Genomic DNA, 12,851 nt, shown 5'->3' with positions numbered 1-12,851 from the left:
TTTTCCTTAAAAGTTTTTACAAAAATAATCTTGACTTTGTTCAGTTATACTGTCAATGTCATCTGAAAAATTAAGGAACTAACTTAGTTTTAAGAATAAAATCAACAGTACTGCATACTTACTGTTGGCCAGTATATCCTGGCATACATGAACATGTATATTGATTGATTCCATCGACACAGGTAGCTCCATTTGTGCAAGTATTTCCCATGCATTCATCAATATTTATCTGACATTGCTCTCCTTCAAATCCAAGGAGGCAAGAGCAGGTGTAAATTTCAGAAGGATCTGCACAGAATCCATCATTGAGACATTCGTGGTTGAAACATACTGTGCAACCAATTGCAAGGTTATTTTGCTCCTAAGAAAAATAAAAATTAATTAATGCAGTATTATATATATATATATATATATATATATATATATATATAATATATATATGAATAACTTGTTCACAAATATATAAAATGTGATACAATGTATAAATAAAGGTAATGCCACAGAGGAAAAATGAAAAGATGAGAAATGCTGTGTAGACTGAAAGATCTCAATTTCTCATCTTTTCATTTTTTCTCTATTGCATTACTTATATATATATATATAGTATTTATTATATATATATATATATATATATATATATATGTATACAGTGGTACCTCGAGATACGAAAGGCTCAACTTACGAAAAACTCCAGATACGAAAGCAAATACGAAGATTTTTGTGGCTCTACATACAAAAATTGTTCAAGATACGAAAGGTTGTTGCTGTAAAGTCGGAAATTCACCTGGACCACCGATAAAAATTTTAAAACTCGCGCGCCGCCAACGGAGTAGACTCGCCACCATCCTCCCGCTCTCCCATTGGTTCCTGATGCTAGTCACCGCCATAAGATCCTGCTCTCCTATTGGTCAGCATCTCTCCCATGATCCCATCATGCATCGTATGTAGCGGAGTTCTTCTTCAGCCCTTGCTTTTCACCAGCATTATCGTACGCACGCGGAATTCGTTCGTTCACATATACGATTTCGTTTGTTAACGAAAATTCGTGTTAGTGATTTCGTTGTGTGAGAATTTAATTAGTATACTACATCACTTAATTGCGTACAGTATAGTCATGGGTCCCAAGAAAGTTGCTGAAGTTCACGGAAAGAAGAGAATGCTTTCTGTGCAGACAAAAATAGAGATAATAAAAAGTATGAAGCTGGCATGTGGTTGAGTGTGATCGCTAAGGAATACGGCCGAAATCCGTTGACGATAGGCACTATCCTTAAGCAGAAGGAAACCATCAAAGCAGTTACACCTTCCAAGGGCGTGACTATTTTGTCCAACAAGAGGAGCCATGTGCATGATGAAATGGAGAGGCTGCTTCTTCTATGGATTGAGGACAAAGAAATCGCTGGCAATACGATAACCGAGACGGCAATCTGCTAGAAGGCCAGCGCTATTTTCGACGATTTGATTGTCCAAGCCGAAGACAACGGAGGAGAGGGGACATCGACGGCAACCCCAGAGTTCAAGGCTTCTCATGGGTGGTTCGAAAATTTCCGTAAATGGACTGGCATCCATTCGGTGGTGAAGAAATTGAAATTTTGTAAAATACGTAAAGTATAAAAAAGTAAAAAAAAAAATGTAAAAATAAAAAAGACAAACAAAATTTAATTTTAAGTTTTTTGTAAAGTTAAGTGTTACAATTTTGTTAATGTGTTTCGTAAAGTTTAGTTTATGTTTTCCTGACATTTTTTTGTGTTTCGTAAAGTGTATGTATCTGCCGTTTGTCCTCCTCCTCTGTCACCACTTTCGGAGATAGCCTCACTCGAAAGGTAAGCTTCCACATTTTACTACATACGTACAGATGTACGTACAGTATTTCTTGTATACCATGTACACTAATACACTTTATTTACAGGTATGTACTATGTAGTACATATTAGCAGTACGTATTAAGTTAGGTATTGAATGGTCCAAATTGTTGTAGTATTTCATTGTTTATAGGTCAATTTAGCTTTATTATGAAATTTACTGGAGTGTTTTTGGAGGGCTTGGAACGGATTAGCCATTTTACATGTAAAATGCGATTCAAGATACAAAAAACTCATGATACGAAGGCCGCCTTGGAACGGATTAATTTTGTATCTCAAGGTACCACTGTTTATGTAAAATATTTATATAATATAAATACATACAATAACAAGTGACTTTGCAGATTTAAATTTGATCACTAGTTTGTACAATGAGAAAATCAATTCATTATATAGCTTTCACTAAATCACAATTCTGTTACTGTAAAACTTACCTCAAGCCTGAAAGTATTAGCAGCAGTATTATTAATGAGTTCAGCTTCAGAAAAGTATGGCATTAGGATTCCTTGAATTCTAATCTCTCCAACACACCCTCTGAAAACCTGAGGTACATGTGGCTGTTCTGGGACTATTGCATTTTCTGGTGTAGCTGTTGATATAACAAGTGATGGGTCCAACAAACTCAGAGATGTAGGTAAAGTATGAGAGGAACCAAGTTGTACCTGACCTAGAACGTAGGAAAGTAAATTTTATTAACAGCAACATCAAAGCAAATCATTCAAGTAAAATGCAGCCTGATTATAAATATATTACAGTAGTTGGATTAACTCAGTTTGTCACCTGCTATCTGTGAACAGCTTTTATCTGAACATGTTAATACAATTTAAACTAAAAATAGTTATGCTCATGAAGTCTTGTAAGGTTATTCTCACTATTTACAAATTGTATCACCACAGAAAATTAAGCTAATGTTAGCTCAGATACTAAATGAAATACACAAATCATCAGGAAGCCACCAAATAACAAAAGCTGTAAGGCTATTTATGTCAAAGAACCAATAAAAAACATTCAATATAACGGCTTTACACAGGAAAAGTACGTAAATTCAGGTTATGTAGTATACAGTAAAAATATCCATGGATAAGATAAGCTGAACAATATTTGTCATTATACAAACATCCAAGAAAACTAGGTGATAAAGATAAGTAAACAATAAGACAGTTAATGATTAACATAAAATTGAAATACTTACCATTGGTTATTATAGAGGCAAAATCCACAATCACGGCACTGTCTGTTCCAAGAAGGCTTACGTTTCCCAGTGTAACCTTGGATGATACATAATTACAAATAAATCACTTCAAGTAGTTGTCAACAACAGTAATTAATTAAGTAACAAACTTCAACTATGAAATTCTATTTTTTTTCTGTAAGGAAAGAGGGTTTCTTTTCACAGCTACCAGTTCTGATAAGGTAATGGTACATCTTAACAAAGGTTATTATCAAAGCAAGTGGGTTGTCTCCCATAACTAAATACTACTGATAAGTTATAATAAGTCAAGTTAACTAGATAATTAATAATATAATTATATATATATATATATATTTTTATATATATATATAATACCATATATAAGTTATATATAAAATACAGGTAGTCCCCGGTTATTGGCGGACTCAGTTAATGGCGATCCGGTTTTGTGACAATTATCTAGCGCCGTAAAATCAGCGATTTATGGCGCCATAATGATCTGGTTTTGGTTATCGGTGCCGATAACTGAGTTATGGCACCATAACATACCTAACAGAGGTGCCATTAACCAGTTATCGGTGCTATTAACCATATAAATGCCAAAATATAGAAAGCAAGTACTTTATTTCAGAGACTGCTGTCTCTCTCTTCAGGTAGGTAATTAATGAGAAAAGTTACAGAAAAGGCTCTATTTATATCAAGAGATCCATCCACAGGTAGATGCTTTTACTATGTCACTCCTCCCCTACTGATAATTTCTCTTTAATCTTCTTTAGTGTTGGTTGAAGGAAGATTTTATCAGTGATATCTGAATCTTAGGCACCCTTTGAGATGTTCATTATCTGTCTTTGTTTAATCAAGGCCGACTATCATTTGGCTTTTGTACCGACATTTACTGCTATAAATTATACATGACAAATTCCAGTTTATTCTGTGGTTATGGTTAATTATATAGTTAAAAATAGCTGAGCTCTGTTGACCATAACTAACTGACCGTTTATGTTGTAATAATCTCTGGGGAAGTGATTTCCCTGTGAAACTGATGTAAGACAGGTCACAGTCCAAGCATGGGATTTTGTATGCTCCTGTGTCCTTAGGGATTGTCTTTTATTGGACGTTATTTAGGGACTTCGATAAGGTATTTGGTAGATAAAGGCAAAAGGGTTAGATTTTCTGAGAGTCAGGGTCACCTTCTTAATCCGGTCCAGGTGTGGGATTTTTATTTTATTGTTGCGTGTCTCTCTCGTCTTGTCTTGAGGGGTTGGCAGAAAATTATGTTTGCTTTATGAATCACTTTCTCAGTTATATGGTCAGGATACCTTAAAGACAAAAGCTGCTTACGAATTAGTTCAAATTCCTTTTCCAGGAAATCTGGGGAACAAATTTGTAAGGCTCTTAAGAATAGGTTGCTGGCTATGCCTAACTCAAAGGGCACCTGAGATTCAGGTATCATAGATAAAATCTTCCTTCAACTAACGCTTAAGATTATTAAAGAGAAATTATCATGGGGGTGACATAGTAAAACCTATGGATGGATATCTTGGTATAAATACAGTCTTTTCTGTAAGTTTTCTCATTAATTACCTACCTGAAGAGAGAGACAGCAGTCTCTGAAATATAGTACTTGCTTTCTATATTTTGGCATTTATATGGGCTCCTTTTTATTACACACACACACACACACACATATATTTATATATATATTATATATATAATTATATATACATATATATATATATATATATATATATATATATATATATATATTATATATATATATATATATATATATATATATATATATATATATATATATATATATATATATATATATATATATATATATATTATATATAAATATATATATATATATTTCTGGGTTCGACCTGTGTCGGCCGGTGAAATGTTCCTATAGCACTCATTTCTAGGTATAAATAAATGCCAAATATACCAGAGAAAAAAAGCCATATGGAATGCTGGAGTTACTACCCCCAGCTCGCTCACCCTCATAAGGTGTCGGTATAAGCACAGGGGGCGAGTGGAAGCCACTACCCACAGATACTTTGCCAATTAGAAGTCTCCTCTCAAAATCCCTCTCTAGAGAGGTGCCATTACAACGTCTACCTTCTGCTCGCTACTACTACCTCTGCCAGAAACCTTCATTCCTGTAATAGCACTCACTGTGTCTGCACGCGCCGTTTTCGCTGTTCCCAGGAAGTGTTTTCTGCGAAGCATCATTTCTTTTTTCGAGCAACAAGCTTCTTCATCTAAGTTGAGTATTCCATTTATCGTTTTTGAACACATTGGGGCAACAATGCATCCAATTTTGGCCCTTATTTTAAGTCTCTTGTTCTGGGGAGCCGGGTATGATGATGCTCTTGCAATCCGCCATTTTGGGTGCATGGTTGGCGGCGTGCGCGATTATTTCAGTTTTTATCTCGAGGTGTATTTTATCCACGTTTAGCACTTCACTGTATAGGCTACTGTTTTCGTATTCTTTTTCATCATTCTCGCTCCTGACGAATTCTGAGAGCCTTGTTTTTTAAGGTTTTATCCTTACGTTATTAGCCTGTTATAGGGCCCGTCTCGCTCCTGATGTATACTGAGGCTTTGTTTTTTATGGTTTGTCTTACGTTATTCGCCTATTAGGGCCTTTTTTGTTATCAACAGTCCCTCAGGAGCATGTTGGTTCCCTTTTGTGTGTACGGTGATATGCTTCATAACATTATGCGCGAGTATTGTGTTTTTGGCATCCTAGGCTTGCCTAGCGGTACGCCAGTTTATTTTTAGAGGTGAAGATTCCTCATTCATTCGCGGTACTCATGCATGTATATTTCTAGTTTAGTTTTCGATATAGTCTTGTATTGCTATTTGATGAGGTTGGAAGTTCTTTGCGATGTCCTACCCTGGCCTATACGACCAGACCTAGGCTAGGTTTTGGAGGATAGGCTAGGCGGTCTCTGTATATCCCACCACCCTTAGTGGCTCCTTTTACCGCCACCCAACCAGACAGATATGTTTGCTTGGAGGGTGGTCCAGGACTAGAGAGTCTCTCTCTTGTTATGTTTGTAGGGCCTAGGCCTGTCTTATCTAACCAGATTGGAAGATTCGATTTTGGAGGGTTGAGTTAGGTTCTAGGCGTCCTCTTCGTGACTTCCTTATAGGAGCCATCCTAGCCTACCGGACCGGATCTGTACCGATTTCGGAGGGTTAGGCTGGGATCTTAGCTGGGTGCGGTTTTCTCCCCCCCCCCCCTTTTTTTGTCAGTACTTCCAGTAATTACTCATTAATTATTTTATGAATTAAATTTGTTGGGTGTAGCCTGGGCCATTGCCCCCTTTAGGATGTCAGTTGAGCTACCGTCTTCTGCCCCCTTTAGTGGTAGGCTAGTTAACGGCTATTCCCGAGAAGTGGTTTTTCTTTTCACTGATCTCTTGCTGTGGGCCAGGCGATCACGACTCGTCCACTCTCCTCCAGACACTCGCCCCCCCCCCCCCCCTACCCCCACCCCATTCCCGGACTCGTTCCGGCGCTGCTTTGTTAGCTAGCTGCCCAAGTAATCCTACCGATGAACGACAGCTAGAGTGTAGAGCTCGGGCCTGGGGATTAGTCGGAGGAGATTGGGGGATTAGTAGATTATGTTATCTCTGTTGGTATGTCTCCGGGCCTGTGTGTTTTCTGGCGAGGTGTGGTCTACCATCACACCCGCCAGGAGGCTATATGCCGGAATTTACGTACTGCTGTTCCGCCGCTCTGTTTTTCGTACTTCTCTAGTGTTATCGCTGCTTCCCCACTCCAGTGGGGGCGGAACTAGGCTTAGAGCTGCGTTTCTAATTGACTTGGAACTGCTACTCTTCTCCGCTGCGATCAGACTCAGGCTTAGGTTTTACCTATTTTCCCTGTTCTGCTCATATCAGGCCAACCCCGCCGGGTTTTAGGTATTGTGATAACGAGATTATGGATTCCGGAGTAGGCAGAGACATTCAGAGCTTAGTAGTATTAAGAAATTTATTATGTAGCTTCTGTTGGTATGTCCGGCGAAGTGTGGTCTACCATCACATGCGCCAGGATGTATACACCGGAGTTCTACGTACCGTTGTTCCCGCCGCTCTGTTTTCCGTCTTCTATGCTATCGCTGCTGCCCACTCCGGTGGGGGCGGAACTGGGCTCAGAGAATGCGCCTCCAAAGGTTGCTATACCATGTTTGTAGCGCCGGATGACGTCCCGACTCCTTGCACATCTAAGATTGCAGAATTGACACTGCAAGCCGGAATGGAGGACAAACCATGCCTCAGCTAAAAGAGACGGAGGCTACCTCTTTGCTCTTTCCCGGAGACCTGGAGTGTTGGGCTGGCGCTCCGGCAACGTTCACGGTGGGCAAACTCGACCCGGAGTGTGCATCCACACAATTCAGTGAACGTTTGCCTAGAATTCCAGACTCCATGATTAAGGCGGAATTCGAAGCAAGATGCAGGCTGAGCAGGTCAATTAACTCGGTCACCACTGCAGAGTTGACGGCTACTGTTTTTGCAGATGAGCCTCTATTCCGGGTTCTGACGAAGTCGCTGCTGCAGGCTTTTCAATTGGACCTGTATGATTTTATAGTGGCTAGACGAGCCTGCAGGAAGCATGTCTTTGCTAATGCCTCCATCAGGCATGAGCCGAACAAGCTCATAAAGGCGTCGATATGGGGTGCCAACCTCTTTCCAGAGGACGTGGTAACAGCGTCCTCAGTGAGGCGGCTAGAGCTAACCAGAAATTTTGTGTCCACTGGGGACTTCCCTTCAAAAGGAAGTTCGAGACCCCCGGACCACAATCCAAAAGTAGGAAGAGGCCTAGGAAGTATCAGCCTTTCCAGACCTCTCAGTCTCAAGCAGTGATACAAGCAGTTCCTGTCTCCCAGATAAGCAAGCCTTCAACATCTAAGGCACAGCGACAACAGCAGTTTGTTCAACTGCAGAGTCAACCAACTCAACAGCCTTCGAGTTTGGCTGCCCTTGTAACTTCCCCAGCTTTCAACGCCTCCTTTGAAACACAAGGGGCGTTTCGAGGCTTTAAGAGACGCGCAAGGGGTAGCAGAGCCAGAGGTGCTTTCTGGCAGAAAGCTGGCTCTAGAGGCAGAGGAAGTAAGACCTCAACCAGTCAATGAGTCTCTGCAGGTGGACGGGAGACTGTACCTCTCCCGGGACCATTGGACCTTCAGTACATGGGCCCACAGTATTGTATCGAAAGGTCTGGGGTGGAAATGGAAGAAAGGGCCTCCTCCACCAGTCAGTTTTCATCAGACTCCAACGACAGACCTTCTAGACTATGCCAAAGACCTTCTTCAAAAGAAGGCAATAAGGAAAGTCAGCCACCTGAAATTTCAAGGACGTTTGTTCAGTGTACCGAAGAAGGACTCGGACAAAAGAAGAGTGATTCTGGACTTGTCCCGTCTCAACTCATACATTCAATGCGACAAGTTCCGCATGCTAACCGTCTCGCAGGTGCGAACCTTACTTCCCCGTGGGGTCGTCACCACCTCTATCGATCTTACAGACGCTTACTATCATGTACCGATAGCAAGAAATTTCTCTCCATACCTAGGCTTCAAACTAGGAAAACAAGCTTACTCGTTCAGAGTCATGCCGTTCGGGCTCAACATAGCGCCCAGAATATTCACCAAACAGTAGTACAGGAACTAAGAGCTAAGGGGGTAATGTTGGTAGCTTACCTAGACGACTGGCTCGTCTGGGCAACCAGCGACGAGGAATGTTGAAAGGCAACAGCCAAAGTAATAAAATTCCTAGATTACCTGGGTTTCCAGATCAACAAGGAAAAGTCCCGTCTCACTCCGGCGTCTCGCTTTCAATGGTTGGGAATTCAATGGGACCTAACCACACACAAACTATCTCTTACGCCAAAGAAGTGCAGAGAGATAGCGAAAGCTACAAGACAATTCCTCAAGAACAAATGGGCTTCTCGTCGTACCCAAGAGAGAATCTTAGGTTCACTTCAGTTTGCTTCAATAACAGATGTTCTGTTGAAAGCCAGACTGAAGGATATTAATCGGGTTTGGCGGAAAAGTTCAGAGACAAAATCTCCTTGATTCCACCAATATTAAGGAAAAGACTCCGCCCATGGACAGAAGTCCGGAGTCTTTCCAAATCAGTGCCACTACAATTTCCCCCGCAGTCTCTGATAGTCCACACGGACGCCTCTCTGAGCAGATGGGGGGGCTACTCTCAGTACAAGAAGGTTCAAGGAACGTGGTCGACAACATTCTGCCAGTTCCACATCAACGTACTAGAGGCAATAGCCATTTTTCTGACCTTGAAATGACTAACTCCGGCCAGGAACATTCATATCAGACTAGTCTCGGACAGCGCAGTGATAGTTCATTGCATAAACAGAGGAGGCTCCAAGTCGAGCCAAATAAATCATATGATGATTGCAATATTTTTGTTGGCAATGAAACATCATTGGCACCTGTCAGCTACTCACCTGGCAGGAGTACGGAATGTCATTGCAGACTCACTATCCAGAACAACTCCGCTGGAGTCGGAGTGGTCCTTGGACACAAAATCATTCCATTGGATTTACCAACAAATCCCGGGCCTTCAGTTAGACCTGTTCGCCACGGAGTCCAATCACAAACTTCCGTGTTATGTGGCTCCCAATTTGGATCCTCTGGCTCACGCCACAGATGTAATGTCCATAGACTGGAACAATTGGCAGAAGATTTACCTATTTCTGCCAATAAACCTCTTGATTGAAGTTCTACACAAACTCAGATCTTTCAGAGGACAGATACCATTGGTAGTACCCAACTGGCCGAAGAGCAATTGGTTTCCTCTTCTACTAGAGTTGAAACTCCATCCCAGACGGATTCCCAACACAAAACTGACTCAAATAGTATAAACTCGGACTGTGTCAGCTTCCTCAAGAATTCTGAATGCCCTAACTTTATGGACTTCATGAAGTTTGCAGCACAAAAGGATGCTAGTATTGACCCACTAAACACCCTGTTCGTGGAGTCAGGCAAAAGAGAATCAACACTCAGGCAGTATGATTCAGCAGTAAGGAAGCTAGCCATCTTTCTAAAAGAATCAGATGTCCAGAAGATGACTACGAATCTGGCAATTTCATTTTTTAGAACTCTGTTCGAAAAAGCTGCTAGTACCATTACTACGACTAAATCTGCCTTGAGGAAGATATTTCAGTTTGGCTTTAATATTGATTTAACAGATTCATACTTCTTGTCTATCCCTCGAGCATGTGCTTGTCTGAGACCGGTGGAGCGCCCTCACATGATCTCCTGGTTTTTGAATGACATACTTAGGTTGGCTTCAAATACTGATAACGAATCATGCTCATATACATCCCTTCTCAGGAAAACATTATTTTTAATGAGTCTGGCCTCAGGCGCCAGAATATCTGAACTGTCGGCTCTCTCTAGAGAACCAAATCATATTGATTTCCTCCCGTCAGGAGAAGTTCTGTTCTCTCCAGATCGGAAATTCTTAGCAAAGAATGAAGACCCCAAAATAGGTGGTCTCCATGGAAGATTGTCCCTTTCCCACAGGACCCATCATTATGTCCTATTGTTACATTAAAATCTTATCTAGGCAGAACCTCGAAAAGGTCTTCAGATCCTCTTTTTATTAGAGAGAAAGGTGGAACCATTTCCTTGAAGGCAATCAGACAACAAATTCTTTATTTTATTAAACAAGCCAATCCGGATTCAGTCCCTCATGTCCATGATATCCGGGCAGTGGCTACCTCAGTTAATTATTTTCATCACATGAACATCAAGGATCTTAAAAAATATACGGGTTGGAAATCCCCGACAGTATTTAAACGCCATTATCTGAAAAATCTAGAGGCTCTTAAATATTCGACAGTGGCTGCAGAGAGCTTGTCTCCCCTGATACAGCCTAGTTACGTAACTATATCTGTATTCTATTATTTTGCTATTAATTATCTTTTGGTACTCACTCTCACCTACCTGCCTCGCTTGTAATCCCTGCCTTTCTGCCTTATGTTCCAGACTGGATTGCTCATCAACCCACTCCTGTACATGTACATAGTTCATTATTATATTTGTCTTATGTTCATTACATGTTGTTTTTTCCCAGGATATTATGGATTTGGTCATATTAGGTGCTTTTTTACCATTTGTAATTTGCTATTCTTACCTTAGTTATTAAAACAATAATTTTAAGAAAATTTTTATTTTCCTTTCATACAAATTTTTTATTTACCAAGCTTGTATGGCCAATTCTCTGCTACTATTTCACCGGCCGACACAGGTCAAACCCAGAAAAGGAATTTTGACAAAGGAAAAATCTATTTCTGGGGGAAGACCTGTGTCGCCTGCTGAACCCATCCCTCTCTTTTCCTTTTTACCCACCCTTTAGCTGGCCCAAGCTTGGGTGCGTATTTCAGGAATGAGGGTTTCTGGCAGAGGTAGTAGTAACGAGCGGAAGGTAGAGACGTTGTAACGGCACCTCTCTAGAGAGGGATTTTGAGAGGAGATTTCTAATTGGCAAAGTATCTGTGGTAGTGGCTTCCACTCGCCCCTGTGCTATACCGACACCCTATGAGGGTGAGCGAGCTGGGGGTAGTAACCCCAGCATTCCATATGGCCTTTTTCTCTGGTATATTTAGTATTTATTTATACCTAGAAATGAGTGCTATAGGAACATTTCACCGGGCGACACGGGTCTTCCCCCAGAAATAGATGTTTTCATATGGTTATAATATATAGATTATAGAAATATATATATAGAGTATTAGATTATAGATCTATATATGTAAGAATTATCAGATATAGTAAGATATATATAGTATCCGATATATTATATTATATATATATACGGTAAGATAATATTCTATAATAGATATATATAGATATAATTTATTATAATATATTATAGAATATATATATATTATATAGATTTTCCATTTTACATTTTATATATTTATTTATAGAATTATATATAGAGATTAATATATAATATAACTAGATACACATATATATATTATATATACATATTATTTTACGAACGATATATATTGATAGTTTTACTCATATATATTTTATATATAGTATATATTTAGATATATATATAATATCATATATAAAGTATAGAATATATATATATATTTTTCATATATGTACCGAAGGGGAATTTTTTAGTTGATAATAATTTCGTTCTCACATGGCTGAATTGATAGCATCACTGTCTGCCCTGATTTCGTTCCCATCCACTTGGACGGTGGTTCGATCCCATGTGGGGACAAAATTATTATCAACTAAAATATTCCCCTTCGGTATTAATCATGAAAATGAAAATTATCAACTTCCGAGGTAGAAGAGAATTTAGATATTAATGGACATTTGTAGCTCGAATGATATGTAAATGAATCACGGTTCGATGTGATAATTATCTTATATATATATATATATATATAGATATATATATATATATATATATATATATATATATATATATATATATATATATATATATATATATATGTATGTATGTATATATATATATAATTATATATATATATATATATATATATATATATATAATAGATATATATATATATATATATATATATATATATATATATATATATATATATATATATATATATATATATATATATATATATATATATATATATATATATATATATAATATATATATGTTTTATATATTATATATTACAGTAGTAAACGTACTAACCATATATTGATTGTTCCCAAATATATGGTTAGTACGTTTACTACTGTAAATGCTAGACTT

General features: G+C 38.8%; 1 protein-coding gene across 3 annotated transcripts in view; it reads right to left on the bottom strand.

The window, feature by feature from the left end:
• LOC135198051 (protein crumbs-like) overlaps positions 1–12,851 on the bottom strand; it is a 199,131-nt gene that overhangs the window by 37,566 nt on the left and 148,714 nt on the right. For all 3 annotated transcript variants that reach the window (XM_064225443.1, XM_064225441.1, XM_064225442.1), the window contains 3 exons: positions 3,052–3,127; positions 2,294–2,526; positions 123–361 (listed from right to left, as the gene is read on the bottom strand). In XM_064225443.1, the coding sequence (XP_064081513.1) occupies positions 123–361; positions 2,294–2,526; positions 3,052–3,127 (548 nt within the window). The remainder of the gene's footprint in view (positions 1–122; positions 362–2,293; positions 2,527–3,051; positions 3,128–12,851) is intronic.

Source organism: Macrobrachium nipponense, chromosome 21, assembly GCF_015104395.2.
Source record: "Macrobrachium nipponense isolate FS-2020 chromosome 21, ASM1510439v2, whole genome shotgun sequence".
In the NCBI taxonomy this organism is placed as follows: Eukaryota; Metazoa; Arthropoda; class Malacostraca; order Decapoda; family Palaemonidae; genus Macrobrachium; species Macrobrachium nipponense.
This window is presented reverse-complemented; position numbering and strand designations above follow the sequence as displayed.